This window comes from Euwallacea fornicatus, chromosome 27, assembly GCF_040115645.1.
Source record: "Euwallacea fornicatus isolate EFF26 chromosome 27, ASM4011564v1, whole genome shotgun sequence".
Lineage (NCBI taxonomy): Eukaryota > Metazoa > Arthropoda > Insecta > Coleoptera > Curculionidae > Euwallacea > Euwallacea fornicatus.
The window spans coordinates 2,675,623-2,702,422 of record NC_089567.1 but is presented as its reverse complement, the minus strand read 5'-3'; the positions used below and the strand labels follow the sequence as shown (position 1 = coordinate 2,702,422).

At 35.4% G+C, this 26,800-nt stretch overlaps 1 protein-coding gene across 14 annotated transcripts in view; it reads left to right on the top strand.

Annotated features, from left to right (window-relative positions):
• The window catches only part of rg (rugose), a 677,097-nt gene that overhangs the window by 231,652 nt on the left and 418,645 nt on the right, over positions 1-26,800 (top strand). For all 14 annotated transcript variants that reach the window (XM_066297050.1, XM_066297056.1, XM_066297048.1 and 11 more), the window contains exon 2: positions 25,849-25,953. In XM_066297050.1, coding sequence (XP_066153147.1) covers positions 25,849-25,953 — 105 coding nt within the window. The remainder of the gene's footprint in view (positions 1-25,848; positions 25,954-26,800) is intronic.

Below are 26,800 nucleotides of genomic sequence, written 5' to 3'. Positions count from 1 at the left end.
CCCTGTATATAATTTGTTTGGATTTTGAAGTTGAAAGAGACTCGGACTCATTGAGTCAGTACTACTAGAATCTAATTAGGACCACCGACTTGCTTATAGTAATAAAGAATATGAGAATTAATGATCAGATCAAAACAATCATTTCTTCTGTGGAATTCGTATGTCACGGTACTCGTTTTACCTTCGTAGTAGCTATTTGGCGGTATAGCACCTCTGCTATAATATACAGGGTGTAACATAAGTGATGACTTTAATTTTAAGGAGTGATTCCTTGTCATATTTTAAGCAAAAATGTTCATATAAACATATATCAACTTTAAATGCACTTTTCTCATAAATCGTTGCTCGTAGCGACTTCAATAAAGTATATCTTTTTTAAGCAGAAAAGATGAGAGAATCGATTTTTCTATTCCAAAATGGCACACAGGATAGCACAAAAAAGTTTGGGGGTCGAAATCGTTGCTGGTGGCACCCTCTAGAAAATACAGCTAAATTGACTATAAATTTGAATTTTTTATCCCAATAAACCCCTGTATACGAAATTTCATGAAATTATTTCGAAGCAGTCGATAACTATTAAAGAAAACGCAATTTATTTTTTCAACTTTAACACCCTGTATCTCGAAAGTGATGCAAGTTAGGACATATGTTTATATGAACATTTTTGATTAAAATATGACAAGGAATCACTCCTTAAAATTAAAGTCATCACTTACGTTACTCCCTGTATAATCTGGTGTAACACATTAAGTTTTTAAGAAAGCGAAGCGGGAGCGATGTTAGAAGAATGACAAAAATATGATTAGTTAAGAACACTATGCGTGAGTTTGGGGGGGGGGGACATCTCTTCAGGTTCGATAAGATCGATCCTCCCGCAATGAAAATAGATTGCATACGGTGGTAGCCATAAGTATGGAATATTATTTTAATTTGAGAAAATATTTATTAAAAAGTATGAAACAAAAATTACACAAATGTTTGAAGGACTTTATTTAATTTCCTATAATTATAACAGAAAATTAAGATTTCTAATTGAAAAACCTTTTAGAAAAATGAAAATGAAAAATTACACTTGGAAAAAAATATGAAATATTTTTTTTATCATGGTATGGAGCCTGCCATCTGAAGTAAACTCAATATTTTGTGGCATACCCCTTAGCATCTAGGACAGCCTGACATCGACGCTGCATTGAATCAATTAGATTTTGGCACGTTGAGGAAGAAATGTGTTTCCATTCTTCTCGTATGATCCTCCACAATTCTTCAATATTTGACACGTGTCTTTGTCTAATTTTTCGTTTCAAATGGTCCTACAGATTTTCGATGGGATTTAAATCAGGAGATTGTGAAGACCATTCTATAACATCAATCTCCTTTTCAAGAAACCAATTTTTAATCAACCGCGAAGAATGTTTAGAATCATTATCCTGAACCGCCATACCAGTGGCATTTCTGCCTCGGCAAATGGAAGCATATGCTGCTTTAGGATATTTTTATATAAAAACCGATCCATTATTCCATCAATTTTGACTAATAAGCCAACTCCAGATCTCGAAAAAGATCCCCACACCATTAAACTCTGACCGCCATGTTTAACAGTGGGCTTTTGGTACTTGGGATCAAATCTCTTCCCTATTGGTCGCCGAACATAAGTTTTTCCATCCGAATCAAACAGTTTGATTTTGGTTTCGTCACTGAAAAGGACAGTATTCCATGTTTCAGGTGTCCAAAACAGATGTGAGTGTGCAAACTTATTTCTGACCTTTCGGTTTTTTTTTGTAAATTAATGGTTTCTTCACTGCCAATCGTCCAAACAATCCAGTATCACATAGACGATCCCTCACAGTACGATCACTAATTTCAATGCCACTATTAGTTTCAATTTCTTCCTTTATTAAGCGCGATGATTTTTCAGGATCTTTGGAGGATATAATTTTAATATTATACGTTGGCCTGTATGGGCTGTTGTTTTTCTGGGACGTCCTGTTTTCGGATGGTTTTTTAAGGGCGCTGAATACCCTAAACTTCCTCAAAATTTTCGATCCACACCCCTGGCTCACATTAAATGTCTTTGCGATGTCCTTCTGATTGGCTCCGTCATTTGGCATCTCCACTATTCGTGATCGAAGATCTTCCGAAAGATATATTTTTTTAACCATTTCGGCTTCAAATTTTATCGAATTGTAACACTCAATACTGAATACCAAATGCAAAATGAATTTAAATCTATGATATTCCATACTTTTGTCCATCTAAAAAAAATTGTTTATCGGTGAAATATTTGATAGCAACATTCTATAAATACTGTATGGTTTAAAATGTAGAATTGATCTATCCCAATTTAAATATACCAGAATGGAAGAAAAAAGTAAAGGCCCTTTAGCTAAGTAAAGTTCCAAAAAATATTCCATACTTATGGCCACCACTCTACGAGAACCCAAGAACCATGGATCCATGTACCTTTGTGACAGACATGTTTGCCTTTGCGATGAGAAAGAGACCCAAACTGTAAACATTTTAAAGTGTTAATAGTAAAAAAAAAGCGAATTATTGCTTTGTCATTTTAATTATAGAATTTATGTGTTAAGAAGTAGTTAGTGTTTTACGTAGTGGAGTATAATGGAATATAACGAAGTTTCACATGCTGTTTTTAACATATTTTCCGAAGATTGCTAGAGGTATGGAATAGATTTACTTGCGTGTTGGTATCAATCAAATATTAATCATTGTGGATCCGCATATTGGAATACTAAGCTCTATCACTTGCACTGATATCCTTCAGATTAATTGGTTTTCGAGTATAATTGCAACTAAATATTCTGCACGTTACGATATTGGCCAACAAACATATTATTAGATTTTAGGCTTTTGAACAATTTCAGTAGGTTTCAGTACATTTGGATTAACTATTGATATATGTCACCCCTCATTAATTAACTAGTTACAATCAACTCGAATGCTGAGCTGATGATCAGGTTATTATGCGCAATTTATCAGCAAGTCTTTCTCCTCGAGTTATATCTAATGCAGCTAAAATGAGCTAGTCTATTTTATCATTCAATGAAAAAGGCGCTATCATGGTCAATACTTTTTTCATACTGAGTTATTCAATTCTGCTGATTATCTCTTCCAGAAAATGGGAAAATAATTAGTTAGACGAAGACAGATGATTTGAAAGAACTTTTAATAATTATTATACAGGGTTGCTAATTAGTGCTTCAGAGTGCGATGTCTAAGTAAATATGAGTTTTAGAAGGAAATGTTTCATGCTCAAGTTTTTGACATCATTAAGCGATACGTATGTTAAAATTATTTTCAAATGCACAGGGTCTGTCATAAAACTGTGGTAGTGCCAAGTTACGGTTTTTGTTTTAAATGGAATCCCCCAATTTTTTTTCCATTTTCGGATTTATTGTCAAATTTTAAAGTCAGTCTATGCAAGAGGTTTTAGGAAAAAAAATTGCCATTTTCCAGTTATTCGGGAAAATTCGAAAATTTTGATCGATGCAAAGTATCACGAAAATCGCTGTTGCACCCCAATGGCTGCGAATGTCGGAATTGGTCGTATGTAGTTCCAAGAGGAAGTAACAAACTATGTTTTGACGTGTTTTAATTAAAAATATATATATATTTCCGTAATACCTGAAATAGGTTTCCAAAGATAGATGACTTCAAACTCCAATAACTTGCTTACTTCAAATGAATGTCCCAATTTTCCCCACTGCATCGTAGTCAGAATTCAAAAATCTACAACTTGTGTTAACATTACTCTATCCCTAACCACAGTCGTTTCGAAGTTCCCGATAATTGCCTTCTTTTGGTTTCTAAATGTTTCAAAAATCGTACCGGTCACCACACCATAAGCAAATGTGACGTGTTACCTTGTGACATTCAGTATCAAAGATACGGAAAGTAATTTTATTTTTACGCAAGTGAGATATTCGTAACAAATTCTCAAATTGTCCTCCATTGAAATCAGAACAGAGCTGCAGTCTTGCCAGAAAAGACCTATTTACTTACTGTGACGTCACCGGTGCCACTTGAAACGTTTAGAAGCCAAAAAGCAGTAATTATTAGGGACTTCGAAAGGGTTGCGTTTAGGGATGGGGTAGTATTAACAAAAGTTGTAGATTTTGGAATCTGAATACAATTCTGTCGAGAGAATTGCGGTATTCCATTTTAAAGTATAAGTAAGCTATTGGCGTTGGAAGTCATACAATTTCGAAGGCTTATTTCGGAGGTTGCGTAAATGGGGTTTTTTAATTAAAACACGTCAAAACGTAGCGTATTAGGCTCTCTTTGAACTCCATAAAACCGATTTCGACATTCGCAGTAGTTACAGTATAGCATCGATTTCAGTGAAGCCTTGCAGCTATCAAAATGTGGGAATTTTCCCTAACAACTCAGAAACGGAAATGTTTTTATATAAAAACCTTAAAATTTAACGATAAATCAGAAAATGGCAAAAATTTAGAGGGGTTCCATAAAAAGAACATAACGTGACACAACTAAACTTTTATGACGGACTATGTACATTTGAAAATAATTTTAAAATATGTATCTTTTGATGACCCAAAATTTTAGTAGGAAATATTTCCTTCTAAAACTCGTGTTTGCTAAGATATCGCACTTGGGCGCACTAAAGAGCAACCATGTATATTAATTATTCAAAATTAACGAATAAATTCAAGGGTTTCTTTGGATTATAAACGGCTTTGAAACGCTGCTGCAGAAAAATGTAAAATGTAAAAGAGCTGAAAAAACGAAGCTGACGACTCTTCCAAAAAATCGGCAACTCCACATTAAAAATATGGTAGCACCGTCTTCTGGAAAAGAAAAACTGCATACGAGAAATTGGAGGTTAGTTTAAGAAATACGTTTTGATAAGATTAAGAAAAAAATGTGAACGATTTCGGAAAATATCGAATGTTTTTGATTATTTCTGGAATCAGTCTCTGTTTAGGCCAGGGGCTTTTAGTCACTGCCTAACAGAATCGACTGCCTCAAAAGGCACCCGAAGAGGTATCTCCTATTTTGCTGGTGTGAGTTGTTGCGATTCGAAGGACCAGACGCTGATGCGTCAATTGATTGTAAACGGGGTTCAAGGGTTCAGGGAATACAAACTCCGTAGCACGAATTAAGTAATATACTTTACACTACAGATATCACTCTAATTTACACTACGGATCTACGACTTTATATACACTTCAAATACAGTACAGAGTCGGTACTGGATTGCCCGAGATCTCAGAATGATACGTGTAAAGGTCGAAGGGTGACTTGTAAAAGAGTTACCGAGTAGAGATTGAGGTAGTGTTGTGGGAGAGGTTTGATAGTGTTCCGCTTCAGGGATCGAGAAGTGTCCAAGAAACGGGAGAGAGAGAGAGAGTTCGCGAGCACTGTTTTAGAGTTAAGTTATGTGAGAGAGATTTTTGATAGAGTCCGCGTTCAGGGATCGAGAGTGTCCACAAAACGGGAAGAAGAGCTTTCGCGAGTACTGTCTTTTAGAGAATCTTGTGTGTGAGTCCTAGATTATTTGCGTCCCAGAGATGGTGGGGCTGGAGGGAGATTACCATGAAAAGATCTTGACCAATCCCAACTGGCACCGCCCCCTAGTTCTGTGGAAAGTTTTTTTTTCCTAGGAATCTCAACGGTCAAAGCCCATATGTGGCTCTCAGGTTCCCTTGACAGATTTATCTGGTGCCCCCCATAAATCGGGACAACGATAATTCAAGGAACCAGTGCCATCACGGTGGCCTGGTTTAAACATGTGAGGGTAAGTGCTGCATCGCGGGGTGCAATGCAGCAGATGTATTAGGGGTTGTTCCAACGTCTTTAGGGTCTAATTGGTGCCCAGCGATAACGCTGATTTATGTTGGGTTTTTCCCAACAGTCTCAATTTTGCAAATTTTAAAACGTAGCTTCGTTCTGCACAAAGTGGCGGAAGTTTGACCCAATTTAACTGTCTTAGTATCGGTTCTGGTTTTCGAGTTTCCAATGGTGATCCAGCGAATTTTAATAACTCTGTAGGATCCTTATAAAAGTCGGGTCCGACGAAAGCTCCTCATCTCAATTTCCCAGTATTTTAAGTTACAGCACTTTCAATATACCCCTAAAGTCGTGGCAATATTGGAAATCCAATCAATCTTCCCTAAAAGGGTTTAATTACTAAACAGCCCGGAATTGGTAAAAAAGCTTACAAGTTATTCAGCACCCTTAACCAGGTCATCCTGACTTAATGCACATCTCATAAATAAGGAATCCAGAAATTCGATTAGCCTCGAGTAAGCCGAAAAACGTTCCATTCTTTCTGAGTGAAATTATATCAACATACATAGCGGGCACCCCTGCTAGATTATTTAAATATTTTCTTTGAAATCGAAAAGTCAAGCTCTGAAAAGTTCTTAGCATATATTTTACTTGAAAATTGGATTTGGATTACCGTTTTGTGTGTAGAGAAAACTCGTACCGTGGTTTGGGTTAAAGTATTGTGCCTGCAGGTTTTAGTTTTATCTAGAGCAAGGTGTCAAAACTGAAAGCCGACAGATTGAAGGTGAAATCTCACATAATTTTAGTTCGTGGTTGCTTCACATTCAAGGCAATTTGGCTTGTCACTCAACTGCTCTGCCTAGCGGCTTCTTGGAATCACTTCGAAACTTTGATCCCACGGTACATGTGGGTGTAATGTATAATGGAGAATTGACGTATGTAGTGGATGCAACTATCGACACTAATTCTCGCCCCCAATCAACACACGTTCGTCCACTTCGTTACAAACGTGGGCAGTGCTGCTAATCGGCTTCTGAGATATTGACTCATTAGCGCCCAGTGATCAATATATTGATCGTACAAAATGAGTAATCTTTATGACAAAAAATGGGAATGAAAACAATTTTTATTTGGATGTAGGGTTTTGTTTAGACCAGGGGCCCTTAGTCTCTGCCTAACTGAATCGACTGCCTCGCAAGGCACCCGAAGAGGTATCTCCCTTTCGCTGCTGAGAGTTGTTACGATTCGAAGGACCAGACGCTGCTGCATCAATTGATATAAATGGGGTTCGAGGGTTCGGGAAAAACAAACTCCGTAGCACAAATTAAGGAATTTACTTCACACTACAGATATCACTCTAATTTACACTACAGATTTACGACTTTATATACACTTCAGATTTACAGAGTCGGTACTGGGTTGCCCGAGATCTGAGAAGGTTCACGTGTACAGTTAGAGGGGTGATTTACAAAAAAGTTCCTGAGCAGAGGTTTGAAGCAGAGAATTTCGCGTTCACGGATCGGGAAGTGTCCGATAAACGGGAAGTACCAGGTCTGTAAATATGAAACCGGAATTCGCCTCCAAATATTCCTAGAGGTCAATATAGGTACTACCTTATCGTGTTATTAGGGTACTACATCTCTTATTTACATCTGAGAATGATTTTCAAATGATAACAATACAGATTCAATACTGCAGTACAGTTCGCAATAGCTTTGAGCATGTCCAATTTTGTGCCTACAAATTACGATTTGCGGACAGCATTGATTTTCTGTTAACACTTGAAAAAAACGGCTGCAGATTCACATCGCATGCTTGTTGAAGCTAACGGTGAACATGCCCTTGGAAAATCACAGTGCTATGAGCGGTTTAAAAAATTCAAAAGTGGCAATTTTGACCTCAATAATGAAGAGCGTGGAAAACCACCGAAAAAGTTTGAAGACGGCGAGTTGCAAGGTTTGTTAGATGAAGACCATACTCAAACGTAACAACAATTAGCGAACCAATTAAATGTGACACGAGAAGCCATTTCCATTCGGTTGAAAGCTACGGGAAAAATTCAGAAGATAGGAAAATGGGTTCCACATGAACTCGATGAAAGACAGCAAGAAAATCGAAAAACCACTTGCCAATTGTTGCTTACCAGGTATAACAGAACGTCATTTCTTCATCGAATCGTGACTGGTGATGAAAAATGGATCTATTTTGAGAATCCCAAACGTAAAAAATCATGGGTAACTCCAGGCGAACCATCAGCATCGTCAGCAAGACCAAATCGATATGGACGGAAAACAATGCTCTGTGTTTGGTGAGATCAAAAAGGCGTAATTTATTATGAGCTGCTGAAACCTGGAGAAACAGTTAATACTGAACGTTACCGACAACAAATGATGGACTTGCATCGAGCTTTGCGTGAAAGACGACCAGAATATCAAAAACGGCAACACAAGGTGATATTGCTTCATGATAATGCACATCACACACTGCAAAACTGGTGAAGGAAACGATGGGGACGTTTCATTGGGAAGTACCATCGCATGCGGCTTATTCACCCGACTTAGCACCATCCGATTATCACTTATTTGCATCGATGGGACACGCTCTTGCAGAACACCACTTCACCTCTTACGAAACAGTTCAAAAATGGCTCGATGAACGGTTTGCCTCAAAAGAACGACAGTTCTTTTGGCGTGGCATCCACAAATTGCCAGAGAGATGGGAAAAATGTATATGTAACGATGGGAAATATTTCGAATAAAATATTTTTTATAATTATTGCGCAGCTGACTTATACTTTTTATTAAAAGATTCCGGTTTCATATTTACAGATTTGGTATACACTTCAGATTTACAGAGTCGGTACTGGGTTGCCCGAGATCTGAGAAGGTTCACGTGTACAGTTAGAGGGGTGATTTACAAAAAAGTTCCTGAGCAGAGGTTTGAAGCAGAGAATTTCGCGTTCACGGATCGGGAAGTGTCCGATAAACGGGAAGTATAGCGTTCGCGAGCACTGTTTTAGAGATAATGTTTACTTGAGGAACTGTTAGATTTTTTGCGTCCCAGGGATGGTGGGGCTGCAGGGAGATCACCACGATAAGCCCTTGACCAATCCCAACCGACACCGCCCCCCTGGTTCGTGGAAAGTTTTTTCCCAAGAATCTCCACGGTCACAGCCCAGATGTGGCTCGCTGGTTCCTTTGGTATATTTGTTGGTGCCCCCCATAAATCGGAAGAGCGATAAATCAACGAACCAGTGCCATCACTGTGGCCGGGTTTAGGCACGTAGGGGTAAGTGCTACATCGCGGGGTGCGATGCAGGAGATGTGTATTGGGATTGTCTCAACGTCTTTAGGGCCTAATTGGAGCCCAGCCCATTTATGTTGGGTTTTTTCCCAACAGGTTTGCCTATGCGCAGACGTTTTAGCACCCAGCGAAAATTGCATTCGTACGATGGTCTTCGGTTGAAATTCAAAGACAGATTTTTGCATCGTTTGCAATGGAAGTTTTATTTATACATAGAATTTTAAAAAGTTTGATAGCGATTTAAAATTTATAATTTGCGTATTATACAGGGTGCTAGGGAAATAACGTTCGTAAATTTAACCGACGAATAAGAACACTATTTTGAACAAAAAAGCTCCCTACAACAGTGGTCGCAAATACAATTATTTCCCAGTAAAACAAGAAAATATTTTTTGAGAAATGGCAACGCTGTGTCGTTTTTATTTCATTTTGACACCTCGCTAAGTAGCGGCACAAACTGGATTTGCATTTTTATACGGGGTTTTTGGGTTCGATACAAAAACTTGGGCGACCCTTTTAAGGGTCAACTTTTTAGGGTTCAGAGAGACGTTGCCGCTTAAGTTGTGTTATTAGTTATGATTTAATTTTAAATTGCTGTTAGCAACGTTATTGTTGAACAATTTTATTTATTTTTGTTACGCGTCAAACAATCAACATCTGTCAAGTACATTCTTCAACATTTCATTAAAATTTTAAGTTTATCATAGCTTTTCGGTTATCAACTTTAACATTTTTTTTTAACTATTAGTTTTGAGACCCCTGTTGTAAAGAGCATTTTTGTTCAAATCGATGTTCTTATCATTGGTTAAATTTCCGAAAGCTATTTCCCTAACACACTGTATACATAATAATATATCAAATAAGTACCATTGACGACTTATATATCCTTTCCTAATTATGTAATTCTTTCAAAAACTAGTGATCTCTAAATAGATTTGAGCTGGTAACCGCGTTCTTGTCAATTACCCAGCAGTTGCAGATATTGAAATAAATAATTACATTTTTTCCGTCCAATTGAGGTTTCAAATCAAAATTCAGTAAGAGGTAAAAAAGTTGCATAACAAACCGGAAATTTCACATAAAAAAAACCAACCGTCTTCATGAGCCAATAAAAAAGTTTTGGTGTATTTAACATTCGACCTTCTAAGAATTTACCATTACCCCTGATGGTGTAGAATAAGAACTCCCGTCCAATGTGTCCTGAGAAGCAGACAGACTATGCACCAAATTTCGTTACAATCCATATAGTCATTTTCGACTTATTTGCAAAATAAAAAAAAAGTGAAACTTTGACGGACTGCATCTCCAGAAGACAATTTCGTATACAGGGTGAGTCGGGAAGATCGTGCCAAACTTCAGGAGCGTGTTGTATATGAAAAATAAATGTAAAAAAACTCAAATGTTGTTATCCGATTTTCGTTTGTTTACAAGTTATAGCGTAAATAAAATTAAAACTTAAAGGTTAAGCAACATTTAGACGAAACGTTTCCTGGACGTTGGATTGGTCGTGGTGGCCCTATTAGTTGGCCTCCAAGGTCTCCAGACCTGACACCACTAGACTATTGTTTGTGGGGTTGGTTTAAAATTGAAGTGTCCAGAGTAAAAGTGGACACTCAAGATGCACTAATTCAACGCATTAGAAATGTTGCAGCTGTTATTAAAGAAAGACATGAAACAATCAGGAGCGCAACGAATGCTCTTCATAGACGAAGCCGAAAATGTTTAGAAGTTAATGGCAATATTTTTGAACATTTACTATGATATCGAAACGTTAATTTATAGAATTTCTTATAAAATTTATAATTTTTTTAAATTTTATGTTTTAATTTTATTTAGGGTATAACTTGTAAACAAACGAAAATCGGATAACAACATTTGAGTTCTTTTATATTTATTTTTCATGTACAACACGCTCCTGAAGTTTGGCACGATTCTCCCGACTCACCCTGTATAAGTATGTCACCGTGAACCGATATATTTTTGACCAACGAATATGTGGTTAAGTGTTGACACCCTCATTTTGGGAAACCCTGTATATATATGTATATGTGTATGTGTGTGTGTTCGGAACGAGAAGTAATACTGGTGTCTAAGAACTAGATTGATACACATTGCAAGTATGGGTTGTGAATTGAAAAAAATCGATTTCACTGGAAACTGTTTGAAAAACAATAGCGACCCAATATTTGAAATTAGGACGTGCATGAAAAAATAAAAAATGAAGACAATTCAGATTCTCTTCAACATCCGGAGTTTTAGATAATGTAAAAAAGATGAACGGGATCATATGATTCGAAAAAGGGCTGATTAAAGAAAATGGAAATTACCCGGTTGTAAAAGCAGGCCCTTAACATTTTATGAAAAATGTAATGTTACTTTGCATACCCTTTGCTTTGCTAAATGGCACAATATGTAGATCTGTACTTTTAGGTTTTTCAGTTTTTATTTTTTTATTAATTAGTTTCTATTAAAAATAAAATTCCTAGATTTAACGCCTAAATAATTTAAACAAAAAAAAAAGATAAAAAAGTGCACGGCACATCCCAGTGATCTATTTATAGAGTATCCAAAATAAAGTGAGTTTCATGAGGATTATGGAAGCCGTAAGATATACAAGATGGCTCAAATAAAAAAAATTCATATTTTTATGCCCGTTCAGGAAATGTCCAAAAATTTAAAATATCCAGGGGTTGTCATAATATGAGTAAAAAACTAAAAACTGTGCTTTTCAAAAATCATAAATTATGAGTAAACCATTTGAGTAAATTCTACGAAATTTGGCAATTATGTATTATCGATAATTGCCAATCTAATCGCTTTCTCAGAATTTTTCCAGCCCTTCCAGATTTCGAGAAATTATATCCAAGGTTGTCATTTTTTATGGCCGCCATATTGTATTTTGGTTGCGTCGAATAGACAATAAAAAAGTCTTTTTAACCATATATTGCAAAGGTGCCCTTCAAACTACCAAAGTAGAAAAAATAAACAAAAACCATGTTTCACTTTAGTAGACTTAGACACAAGTGCTATGTTTTAGGTTATTCAAACAGCACTAATGTACCACGTAGTCTCATTAATGAGACAATAAAAACTTAATATTTTTTTAAATATTAATGCAATTATAATTCCATAAATTTTACACAAATTAACAAAGGAAAAGAATAAAGGAATTAGTACTTTTACTTACTATGAGTGGGAATTACTATACTGATAACCATAAAAAAACGTTAATATTGTTGTTAATAACGCTTTGTTAGGGTTAACACGAACTCTACAGCACTTATCGACGGACATACCAGCACTCTTACCATATCTGGAGATATTCCTTGAATGGTTCACACAACTGCAGCCTCGAACTCTGCTACTGTATCGTAGGATGTACAGTAAATCTTGTCGTTTACACATCTCCAAATAAAAAAATCGAAAGGTGTCAAGTCTGGGAGGTGTGCTGATCGGCTCACAGGACCTTGATTTCCAATCCAATTATTTCCATACGTATTATTTAGATATTACGTAACAACTAATGAGTTATGTGGTGTTGCCCCGTCCTGCTGAAACCACTTGTTAGCTACAGTAGCCAGCGGGAAATCTTCAATCATTCGTGCAACATTCTCCTGCACAAACTCTAAATATCTTTCCCCCGTAAATGTTCCGTCCAAAGATACAAATATCATATGTCCATTAAGAATTTCAAGACGTGCAGTAAAACGTCATTTGACTTTATGTCTCAATTCCATGTTTACTTGTAGATTTTCGTCATCTCAATGTGCGTTGTTTTTCCTGATAAATGTTCCACAATTTGTGAAATATGTTTCGTCAGACCACAAAACTCTAAGAGGAAATTGAGGATCTGTTCAAGATTTTTTTTAAATCAATTGCAAAAGTGGAGTCTTCCACCAGTGTTACAATCTCTAAGATCTTTTCTATTATGTTCTAGGTACGGTTTAAATTTATTTTTGTTTAGGATCCGATGAACAATCGATTTAGCTATATCAATATTATATTCTATTTGACGCAGTGAGATGCGAGGATTTTCAACAACACTTCCAACAACACTTCCAACAATATAGTTTTCAACATTTTCATTAATCCTCCGTGTTCTGGTTTTCCTCTTTAACGATCCGTACTTAAGTAGATTCACTCTAAGCCTATTAAATATTGCGTGCCCAGGTTGACGCCCTGTTGGGTACATCTGGAGATACATATTTTGAGCTCTATCTGTATTTGTTCCACTCAAAATGTAGCAGTCATTAATCTCCACCTTTTCTGGATTTGAAAACCGTTCCATAATTTTTTTACTTTAAAACTTTTTCCGGGTGAAAGTGTAAAACTAATAAAATTAACTTTGAAAAAATAAAAACTGACCGAAAACACAACAATAGTGAAAACTTTTTGTTGCAACTTACGAAAGTATCTATAGGGACACTAAAGTCTAGTTGTGTTTTTCGATTATAAAACATAATGCCTGTTTGTAAGTCTTCTAAGGTGAAATGATGGTTTTTTTTAATTTTTTCTACTTTGGTAGGTTGAAGGGCACCTTCGCAATACATGGTTAAAAAGACTTTTTTATTGTCTGTTCGACGCAACCAAAATACAATATGGCGACCATAAGAATCAGGAAAGTTGAATATGATTTCTCGAAATCTAGAAAACCTGAAAAAATTCTGAGTACGTCATTAGATTGGCAGTTGTCAATATACAGAATTGCCAAATTTCATAGAATTCACTTAAACGGTGTACTCAAAATTTATTATTTTTGAAAATCACAATTTTCAGTTTTTTGCTGATATTTTGACAATCCCTGGACATATTTTTAATTTTATAAAACTTTCTGAACAGGCGTAAAAATGCGCATCTTTTTTTTTTATTTGAGCCACCTTATTTTCCTTTCTGCTTCCATAATCACCATGGAACTTACGTTATTTGGGACACCCTGTATAGATCACCTATTTTTTGAAAAAAACTGTTGAGAAAAAAATGTGAAATTCCAAGGTGAGCATTCAGTATGCCATTAAAACAATCATTCGTGGAGAAAGCATGAAATTTTTCGACGATAAAATAATTTGGGCGCTAATGGGTTAAGTTGAAATTTGTTAGACAGAGAGATAACCGCAGTTATCCGATCAAGCCGTTTTAAATTATTATGGATTTTATTGTCAAAAGATGGTTGATTTTTGGTGCAAAATTTAATACAAAAAACGTTCAGTGAACGAAACTGTCTTGGAAAATTTAATGAATCGGGAAAAAAACGAAAAGAAACTAGCTGAAATAACCTGAACTATTCAAATTTGGAGAATTCCCAGTTAAAAAGCTGAAATTGGAGGAACTAAGGTAAGCACAGAACTTCAGCCGAAAATATCGTCTCATCAAATACGCTTCCCCTACGCGACTGTTTCTAAACTAATCAAGTTGAACAATTCACAATTTATACCGAGACTTATATTCAATAATTAGGTGATTATTCACTCCGAAATTCATTGGCGGGGCAAATCGGTTTGGCAATTAAAAATATTCTAAATCTATTCTCTTTTTGTGATTCGCAATGGTTATGGCTATCGAACCGGACATTTTGCTTATGAGCGATATTATTGTACTGCGATTGTTATTTTCTTCTCTATTGTGTATACTCAATAATTGGGCAAATATTCACTCTAAAATTGGTCAGTGCATCAGTTTTATTTGGACAGTTACAAATTTCTAATTACTCCCTGTAATCACTTCAAAATGTATTTGTCGCCTTACCAAACGTGACTGATACGCTACTGTTTGCTAACTAATCGATATGAAAGTTTCAATGTCTATGCTGGATATTTAGACGATTTTACTCTGAAGATTGGCAAAGATACCAATTTATTCTCATCGAGGAAAAGAGAGAATTCATAACAAAAAATGCATAACAATGAGCGATCAGAAAACTGTTATCTAAATAAACCTAAAAAAAAAAAAAAAACATTGAAATTAACTGCAGCTCTCCGGATAAGTCCACTTAAAATATCTTGAAATTCTCACTAAAACAATTTAATTAAATTTCTTTGAAGATCTCGGCCAAAAGTTGCAAATTTGTATCAAATATTTTGAATAGTTGGTAAAAGAACTTTCCTGAAAATTTAATGATTTGATGTATATCTAGTCGGAAATTTGAAACTTTCACCAAAGGCATTGCAAATTTTGGGCGATTATGAGCAAAACCAAGATGAAAACTAACTGAAATAATCTGAAAAAACAACATTTAATGGGATCAGATTGACTAACCCGGCTTGCATTACCGAAAAGCTTTGTTAGACATGAAATGTATGAGCGAATAGTAGTGAATTGAGATTTTCAATGCTTTCAGTCATGCATTTAATTTCATATACAGGGTGTTTCCTAAGTACGGTACATAACTTCGGGAGCGTATTTTACAGCTAAAATAAAGGTAATTTTATTATATAAACTATATCCCAAAAATGGTTCGTTGCGGAAATACAGGGTGTGAAAATTTCTTTAAAAAATTACAATTTTTTAAACATTTCCGAAACTACTTGAAAAATTTTAATGAAATTTTGCAGGGTTTGAGAGTTAGCAACGGTTACGCTAAAAACAGTGGCTGTAGTGTATCCAGTGGCGTGCGGGCAAGATAATTGCTGTATATTTTAAAAGAAAAATGTGGTACGCCACTTTTTTTTTCCAATATTTTGTTCCTTTTTTAATTATTTGTTCGATTTGGAAGAAAAAAGGTCTCTTGACTTTTTTTCGTAGGACGCACCGTTTTTGCGTAAAAAAATGAAAAACATTTAAGTTAAATTTTTTCACTCTTTTTTTATTGTTCTTGAGAGAAGAAATACTTATATGAAGATGTGAGTTTTTTTGTTGTGTACTTGCCTGTTTGGTAGCGAAATTGTCGACATTTTACTAGTCACCAACACCGTTTACTTGTCTGTGCGTGATACATTAAATTTCAGACAATAAAATTTTCACACCCTGTACTTCCGCAACGAAGCATTTTTGGGATAAAGTTTATATAACAAAATTACCTTTGTTTTAGCTGTAGAATACGCTCCCGAAGTTATGTACCGTACTTAGGAAACACCCTGTATAACAAAACTTTTCGATTATGCTGTGTATTCGACTGTGGGTCACCTTATGATGTCACAAATGATGTGCATCAAACTAAAGCGATTTAACTTTGTTTCTTATCGAAATAAGCTATCCTGTAATCTACCCTGTAACCTTTCTTGTATCCTTTGTGGCAAGCTGCGGCTTGATTGAAAGCTCTTTTCACGGTCTACTCAAACTCGGACATGTACTTTTTTCGTAATTCGGGTAATGTTTTCTCAAGAACCGACAAAAGGCTTAAAAATAACACACGCTGATAAGTTTATCAGAATTGACTCTGATCGGTTGAATGGCTTAACAAAATACATGGCCGAACAGAAAAATGTTTTGAACTGTAGGAATTAGAACACAGCTACGTATAACTTTTAAGAGATAAAAGTATTGATAAGTCAAGTCAACTAAAGTGAGCAGTTTTATTTGTCATTTGTTACCGCTAGTATGAAGAACACAATTTCACGATGAGCTTGACGTAAATTTAAAGCTCTTGATAAGGCAGTAGGACCTGCCACCCCAGCTCAGAAAAAAGGGCGAAGTATACCTCGTTAGTCAGCAGAATCGAACTCAAATCCCAAGCCTTTCCATTTGGCATGAAATTCACTTCGTAACAAATAAGCGACTTCGCTCTACTGATGTTCAAAGATTCTCTAATACAATTATTCGGTTCCTTTCCCCATGGCATTATAGTAACCAGCTTGAAAGGAAGAAAGGAATTTCTAATGAGAAAATAAATTAACTTTCTCTTTTGAATAATTTCCACGAATTGATTCAAAAATTTTACCTCTGACAGAAAAGAATTTTATTGAAATTCCTCGTTAATGCTTTAATCAATATATTGTGTATTTAATAAGGCAACTAATACTTGGCACATAGAACTTACTTCGCACCACTTGTTACAAGATATACGGGGACTATTGGAGTTGAAGGACGCTATCATAAATGTGTTTTATTTAAAACCACGTATGCCATTATATTATTGCGTATTTTTCATGGGAAATTCTAATATTTTTTTAAACGTATATGTTTATATATTTTTTTTAGTATGAAAATTGAAAATGGTACTTTTTTAATTTTTCAATTATTAAACGAATTTTTCCCTTATTGGTTACTGACATGAAAAAATCCAGTAGAGTTTTTCGAATTTCATAATTATTCGAGAATTAAGTACTTTTTCTAATAATGAATGGTCACAGTTACTTTAGCGCACCGCCGGTGATTCGATTATGAGTTTTATTACTGTACAGCAATTTTGAAAGACTTTGGAACCGTTGGCGTTACATCTGTATAAATGTTCATGTTTTCGAAGAGTCGGTGAAACCCGCGCATTTGCATTCTAGAAAGGATTTTTAAAGAATAAATTTTTGAGGAATTTGGGTAAAGTTACTGAATACTAAGTGAGAAATAAAAACATCGAGAATTGAGATTTTTACATAAGTCCAATCTATAATTAGCGATTCGTGAAAACAGTTGCTAAGAAAAAATATTTATTACCAACAGAAGACTGAAGAAAAATGGCAAAACATATGGACGCTATCTAACACAAAACTAGCACGTATTGCACCCACACTTCTGCCGATTAGACCAATTCAGCTATCTAGAAGGGATACCATAATAATTAGAAGAATACGTATCGGTCACTCAAGACTCACCCATGCTTATCTTATGAAGAGAGATAATCCCACTAACTGTGACCTTTGTAACATACCAGTTACGGCAAAACATATAATGAAGAACTGCCCAAAATACAACAAGAATAGAGCATTCCACTAGATAAGTGAGAACCACTTGGAGCGATTGCACTTGACAGAAGTGCAAAGAAAAACAATTGAGTACCTTAAATCAATAGAACTGTATAATCACATCTAGTATACCTTATTTGATGTACACATAATCTAGGATAAGTGCCAATGACCTTAGTTGTTGAGGCACTATAATATAAATTTAAAAAAATATATATTTATTATTAATAAAGAAAATTAAACTATCAAATGAAATTCACAAAAAAACGCACAGGAAATCAGGACGGAAATTAAGAAAATAACTAAACACTTCAGATTACTCACGTACAAAGATGAGGGAATTAGCACGGAGACAGCCACCAAAATATACAAATCCATCTGTAGACCACTATTAGATTACGGGCACATAATAAGAGCGAACACAACAGAAAAAACAAAAAGACATATACAGACGACAGAACAAATCGCAGTCAGACTAATTGCTAAGATACGTCACCTCGACAACCCCCTACATAACCCATCCAACCAACTACTATACCAAAGCACTGACATGACAAGAATAACGGAAAGAATTCTGGACATGCAAACGAAATGGAAGGACAATCCTGACAATGGGACAATAGTAACCCCACTGTGTCTGACAAGACAAACAAGACAGTCAAATCTACAATTCCCCAATACAACCCTGATAGAGCACTACAGCCTGTAAATGTAAATAGTGCAACTGATTCAAAATATTTCTGTTCTTTCTTCTTTTCTCTCTTGGACAGTATGAAACACTAAGTTTAGTAATTTGTATCATGGGCAGAAAGACCAATAACGATCGATAGCCCTTTTCCTTTTGGAAATAAAAATTTTTTATATACAGGGTGGGGCACCAAGAGCGGCTCGGGGTATTACGTCCGTAATAATAATTTGATCGAAAATCGTGTTTTAAGGTGTATGTAGGACCTTACAAGATACATTTTAAAAATATTTTCATTTATACAGGGTGTATATAAAAAAAGATACATCTCAAACATATGTTTTTTTTTAATGGGACACCCTATATTTTATTACATATTTGGAATTATAAGAAGGAAATAGTGCAAGTTTTTATAAAATACATTGGGTCTAAAACAATCGCTTCTCGAGAAATTTTAGAAAATATAAAAATGCAAGAGTTAAGAAATTTTTTTTTGCTAGTTGAAATGAGTTACTTGGCTATTATTTTTTTACTATTATTTCTTAAGTACAAACTAATCTTCAAACTAGAATGAATTATTTACTAAACTTATATACAGGGTACGCAAAAAGAGTGGTCAAATTTTACTCCCTTATAATTTAGCATAACTTTCTTATTTCAAATGGAATATATACATTTCTATGTATTGCTTAGAATCACAAATTAATTCCCTTTCAATTGATACTATAGTGTTCTATACCTATCTTTTACCGTTTTCCCATAATATGAAATTTTATTTAATTTTCAATAATAACATTAAATAATACACAATACTTAATGTGTGGGGTGGAATTTTAAATACTTCCGTTATAAGACCTATAGGAAATTTGCTACCTTTTCTTAAATCTTATTTTTCGAAGAAAACCTGTACATTTAGGTATAGGAAGGTGTAACGATTTTTGATTAGTCATATGTTTATCTCTTATTTCGAGTAATAAAATATGGGGTGTTCTATTTAAATTAAGCAAGTTATTTCCTTTCAAAAAGCATGCAATGTTCATGTTATTTTTTGGACGCACTGTATGAGATATTTAAATTTTAATAATTCTGGCATAAAATACGTCTCATATCTAAGGTTTGGTATGAATTTCGATTTACTTCAGTTTAAACTTCCTTCAAAACAAAGTTTTTAAAATTGTATGATTTAAAAAAAAAAACTTAATTATTTCGAAATCCTTAAGATTTAGGACAAGTAAACCTTGATGAAACTTACATTTATTTTTCTCAAGAAATCTAAAACGATATTAATATATGGGGTGTCCTATTTAAAATAAACATAACTTTGATATTTTTCACTTATTTAGAACACCCTGTATAAAACGAAAACAATTTTAGAATGTACCCATAATCGAGTTCTATATAACGCAAAAAAAAGGAAATTCAAAATATTAAATTGTTTAGCCGTAATCTTCCGAGACCGCACTAAATGACCACCCTGTATATATATATATAAATATATATAAAGAAAATTCTTAACGCGGTACCCTCATAGAGGAAATGACTTGCTGAAACCAATAATACCAAAAAATACTGGGCGACATATTAAAATAAACAGTTTGGGTCAACTTTTGTCAAATTGGGACTAACAGAAAATAAACATTGTCTAGAAGAAATGGTAACGTTGTCATTTAGAAATGGTTCAAATTTCAAATTTTTATGAATAGCAACAAAGTTGCGGTGCATGGCGACTCCTTCTTCGCGCCCGGTAGAGTAATATTGGTCAAGGAGGTTGAGAACGTGCTAGATATGACCTTTAGATTAATTGATTGCGACAAATTTGAAGTTTCCGTACAGTCTCCAGTAGCAGATAAATGAATATTTTATTACAGACGTATAAGATAGTTTTAAGACCGTTTTTATTTCGTACCTTTTTTGAGCCCTTAAACGGAACCGATTTGATCTATTATTTTATAAGAGATGCAATCGCCTTCCGAAATTTCCGATCCTTTAAAAAATCAAATAATTCAATGGAAAAACTTTTTCAATATGTCTTTTTCCAGAAATCGTTTGGAGTAAATACTCGCGATTTCGATTAATCTTTCAACGTGGTTTCCACCGGAAATTTCTTTTGCTTACCGATTTTTCACAATTTCCAAACTTCTTGCTGTATTTACAGCGACAGAGTTAAAGAGATACCCGCCACAGAAGTAAATATATTTAAATGTTTTTGATTTATGACCCTCTTTCATGTTTAAAACCGATCCCTGGATTCACGCTAAATTTAATCTTAGAAACATCTCAAGTCTTTTATATGCATAACCTGACTACGATATATTCGTGACGTGAAGTTTCAATTTATTTTTAGGGTTCTTTTCGCACTTTGGCTAAATGAGGGCGCAAGGTTTTTGATTAAAACCCCTCACTATGGATGTTGGCACAAAACTTCACGTGGCCCTCATCCATTTAACTACGAGATAAGTCTCTCGAACTCGTCAAAGCGGTACCGGCATGAATGCTTTACAAGTATATATATAAGTAAACCTCAAACGCTGATTGCAAACTAAATTTGTTAGGTTCCTTGCGTAGATAGCGATGTTAGCTAATGCCTAAGATAAATTAATGCCAAATACGATTTCTTAGTTCAAATTTTGATTCTCCTTCAGTTAGCAACCCAGACCGCTGCATCCTTTAGAAATGACCCCAGTTCCAAACTTTGTCGAGGTAGACATAAAATATCTGACCGAACATGTTCTCAAATTGCCTAAGCCGTGAAGGTTTTCAGAGTGTTAATTATGGCTTAATTACCTAAACAAAATTCTATCTGCGATTACGTTTAGTGCACAACTTTTGAGCGATGTAAGAAATAAAGTTCTTGCACTCGAAAGCTCTGTCCCCAGCTTGTTATAGCTACGGCAGAACTAACTAGTTGAGAGTTTTGAACTTTAGTTATGTCCCACGAATTAAATTGGATGCAAAACGCGTATATTTTGCCGGGAAATTGGATTAGTTTTCCGTTTCCAAATGGAGTTTAAATGCCAAATTAGAAGTTTATTCCACTAGTTTTCTGGAGAGCAATGGGAACTATATCTAAAAACTAGGTTAACGTCTCGATTGTTTGTTTGGCATTTTCAAAGAAATGAGAACATTATGTGATCCTGATTAGGGCTAATGTAACATGGTAAATTCCCCTTGATGGTACTATTTAGGGACCGGTAAGTCATGTCGCTTCTTGAGTCGTTCATCACGGTTCTCCAGCTCTTTTTCAATCAGCCCTTGAACGCCAACCCTCGAATTTTCCATAAATCTTTCCACGTTTCAGATCCCCTTTCAACATTTTCCACTGCAGATCCTAGGAGGCCGCAGTTTTCTTCCAACATATTTTTACTTTCCTTCACACCGTTCACAAGTTTGAGTCATGAGATTTGTTATTGAATGTTTGTTACAACTCACGAGTGCAAAAATCCTTCACATACCTTTCCAGAGAGTAAACTATTTCGCCCATTGGCGCAAATAATACACATGACCACGATCATACGAGAATCGATGATTCCTGATCAGTTTTCAAAACGATTTTGTTCTTGATCTTCGCTACTGTGTTTCCGGACTGGATCTTGAGCCTTTCTCTTATTATGTTGGGCATGACTGCCCAAATACCGACATTAACGTGACAAGGTTGGCCAATGGACGAATAATGTGGGAATGATCCAGTCATGTCATTTGGATTTAGAATAATCGCGTCTGCTCTAATGTAGATGGTGTTCTTTCAGTTAGAGGCCCTATGGGAAGGTAGCCCGTTCAATGCTAGAGTAACTGGTATCTTGACGTGATCACCATGTGACCTGCTTTTATTTAGTGACAATTTTTCCGTTCATACGTGTGTAACCTTTGCACTGAAATTAAGTAGACTCGAAAGACTTCGAATTACAAACCACATGCTTTAATGGACGAGTTCTCCATCCATTGCTTTGAGCTTTACAAAATTTAAGTGATATCTCATGTCGTCATGTCGTACTCATTTACTGAATTTCCTGGCGAAAGATTCGTCTAATCTTAGCTGTTTTATGTTTAGTTGAAGCTGTATCAGAAAATTTCTGTGCTTTTTGCCTAATCTGCGTTGTTGCCCAACTTGCGCTGGGAAATTTAGTGCTAGCTGAGAAAATTTGATATTTTTTATTTCCCTTCCCCCCTTCGACAACTACGGTAAATTTGCCAATTTACCATAGTTCATTATCCGAATCTCCAAATGTTCTACTAAAATTCGGGCATAAACACGGCATAAACATATGATATTCGAATAGTTAGCCAACTTACTATACCGAGTTCCAAAAAAAGTGGGTCACCTGATGTTTTTTCTTCAAATTCGAAGCTCTATAACATTTATACTAGTTTTTCGAATTCAGTCATTTTTGCGACGCTGTACAGCCCAGCTTTTTGAATATTGATGTAAATAGAAGAATTGGATTTTGTTTCTTTTTTCATGGAAGTTAATGGAAAAATTTAGATTAACGTTCTTTTTTTTTTACCACTCTGTGCACGAACACAGCACATACGTTAAACTCTTTAAAAGCTATTGGAAAGTGCTCTTTTTAGCAAATATTTTATTTTCCAATTCTTTGTTCTACCATTAAAATTGACGAAATTACAGCATTTTTACGTATCAATATCCGACTTCTTAAATGTTCCCTGTTCCACATCTAGTTCTCGAGATCTGAATAGTTTCAACTCATTTTCTTGGGACTAATGGAGAATTCGGGTCCACAAAGTGTACACCCAGTATGGCAATATAACCATTGAAGACTATCTGCGTCAGCCACACGGTAACAAAATACCATAACAGAACAAAGACACTGGGAAAAGTCTGCCACTGAAGTACATCTGTACGTAGTTTTTGGTTAACTGATTTCACCATAAAACATATTATTTTTTTAAGTCGGGAATTTTCTTCACCTGCTAAATTTGATATTTTAGCAGCGTAACATTGGTGCCTCATTGTTATGCTCAACCAATCATTGGCGAAGCATACCGGTAATTTGCACTTGTGCAATTATGGCGATAATTACTCGGTCGCCTTAGTAAAATACAAATCGAAATTTTTAAATCTTGCAGCAGTTCGAGGATGCAGTTCATGAAAGTCTTTTCTTAAAAATAATAAAATAATTATAATTTTTGATAGCTTAAAACTTATACATTTTAATTTGACAAATATATACTGCGTGGCAAAGAAAGGTAAACACCCATTAAAGATAATTTTATTTTGATAATTTTTTTGTACGTGTTCAGTACCACATACTTATTCAATGATAACGTTTTCAGCAAGATCAGAGGAAGAACTTCTTTTTTTTTTTCAATAGTGTGTTGAGCATCCACGGTTCCTTATACACTCATTGATACGCCTGGGCTCGGATCTCTTACGATTGTCAATGTCTTCTTGAGGTATCTCATTCCAGACAATCTGAACTTCATGAGTAAGGGCTGCTAAAGTCTGTGGAGGGTGCTGTAAATTTAACAGTCTGCGGCCAATCATGTCCCAGACATGTTCAATAGGAGACAGATCTGGCGATCGAGGTGGCCAGGGTAAACAATTGATTTGATGTTGATCCATGGACGTTATTGTTTGCCTAGCAACATGAGGTCTAGCATTGTCTTGCTGGAAAATAGCGTTCGGGATAGTTCGAAAATATGGAATCACATATGGCTCCAATACTTCTTGGATATAGCGTTGGGCAGTCATGTTGCCTCTAATGAAAACTAGGGGTGACCTGCTACCATATGCGATGGCACCCCATACTATAACGCCTACAGTACGGTGGACATGACGCTCTCTGTCAAATTGTGGATCTCGCCTTTCACCAAGTCGCCTTCTAACCCTTGCCCGACCGTCGTTCATCCCCAGACAGAAGCGGGATTCATCACAAAAAATCATCTGAGTCCATTCTTGATCCTACTGAATCCTCTCTCTACACCATTGTAAGCGGTTAGATCGATGTTCGCGAATGAGAGGCAGCACTCAATGCGGACGATAGGACAAAAGGCCAAAACTTCGTATTCGGCAATATACTGTACGCATACCAACCCTATTCCCATGTTCTTCAAACTACTGATTTGCAATAGCTCGACTGCTGCTAAATCGGTCTTAAAAGCTAAAAGTCGCAATCGACGATCTTCACGCTCTGTGGTTCCTCTGAGTCGCCCAGTGCCTCTGGCTCTGTGCCCACGACCTTCCTGAGTCCACGCCTGGTAACACCGCACTATGGTTCATGAGGATCTGTTAGTTCTTCTAGACACTTCTCTGACCGACAGACCTGCTTCGCGCAACCCAACAATCCGCCCCCTCTCGAAGTCACTAAGCTGATGGATCTGTTCAATTCTACGCACTCTAGGCATAATGAGTTAAAATTGTGACCAATTGCAACACACTTCACAAAAGTTGCGATATAAATTTGAACAAAAATGTTTAAACAAAATTATATTTTTTTTAGGAACGACCCATGAAAACTAAAAAAAAAATTAACAGATAAACTTGAAATTTTGATAATTTCTTTTTTTTTTTTAGATAAGTCAACATGCAAAAAATTATCAAAATAAAATTGTTTTTAATGGGTATTTACCTTTCTTTGTCACGTAGTATACTTGTGAACTGAGTACACTCGTGCTGTTTCTCGATTTAACTTTCATTTATGCAAACTTTCTGCTTATATTCATTAGATTTTAATCTTTTTCGGCTAGTCGTGTCTAAGCTTTTCAAACTTTTTTTATTTGGGATACAGACGACATCAATTTTCAACTTGAGCTAGGTTAAAAAAAAAATAAGAACTTGAAGAAGAAAGTGTATTTCTAGGACTTTTTCCAAGTTTTTTTTATTCAATTAGTTATTGTTAAATTAACATTTGCCACGTTACATAGCTTTAATTTTTAAAACGAGGATCAAAACAGAATTAAAATTTTAAGAAATTCTATGTCGCAAATACAAAAACACGCAGTCTACACTATTATGCTTTTCCCTTATTATCAGATTTTACAAATTCTCATAGTAATATAATATTAATTTTTTTTTTATTTTATTTTTTTTAATTTATTATATTTATTATTTATTATTATATTATATTATATTATATTTATTATTGATGCAGCGCAGAAATTTTCAAGTAAATGCGTGAAGTTAGTATCCATATTCCTAATATTCCGACTATCAACCGATTGCAACCTTTTATCATCTCTTGATGGTTAAATATATTATTTTTTCGTAACACCATTTTTTTTAACTCATTCTTCTTGTTTCAGTTGGTTGGAGGCGAGTTTGACATGGAGTTGAACTTTGTGATTCAGGACGCTCAAAACATTCGACACATGCTGGAACTTCTAGACCATTGCCCTCCACATTTGCAAGTGAGTCCGTTAATTTCAGTAGCTGAAAAATCAATTTCGATGCCTACGGCGAACTCTGAGGTAAAAACATAAGTACGAAAATTTAAGTGAAAAACTTTGGGCCAGATTGAACCCGGGCAAATGTGATTTAAGGGCCAATTTGCGTGGAAATTTGTCGAGGAAATAGTCTATATCCGCGGCCGAGGTGCCCCATGGAAGTATGTTCATAAAACCGGTTTCATTTTTCATCGGTTGCTGGTGAAAATATCACCCCTAGGGCGCAAGGGCAGTTCGATAGAAATAGCTTTCAATGGATATAAATTTCTTTTTATATTTTGTTTCCACGTCTATTGGAAATAGTGCCCTTTCAGGTAAGAGCCCTTTGAACCGTCTAAATATCGAGATCGTAAGGAGTTTCAAACTTTAAAAGTAAATTTACTTTGGATGTCGCAACAGTCTGGAAAATTATTCGGCCCGAAGGCGCAGTCGGAAAATTGCAGAGTTTTGTTTCGAATAGTATCGAACAAGTTAGAAGTTTTTCCAGTTAAGAAGCACATTATTATTAAAACATTTTTGAAACTTGCTTTAAAAGTTATTTGGCAGTCCAGCTCGATGGTTATAAGATAACTTGTCTGTCCAAAAGTTAGCTAGTCCGAAATAAAAAAAAAAAAATGACAAGAATCCCGAATTTTCATGGTAGGAACCTCAAAAATATGTACGGTGATTCAGAGCCAACAGTATACGAGCTAGAGAGTAAAGAAAAAAAACGATTCCGCTAAATTCGTCTTATACAACAGTAGCCTTTTTTCATTCTACAGGGTGCCAAAATAATTATTTCGATTCTGTAAAGTGGGAATAAATCCTATAG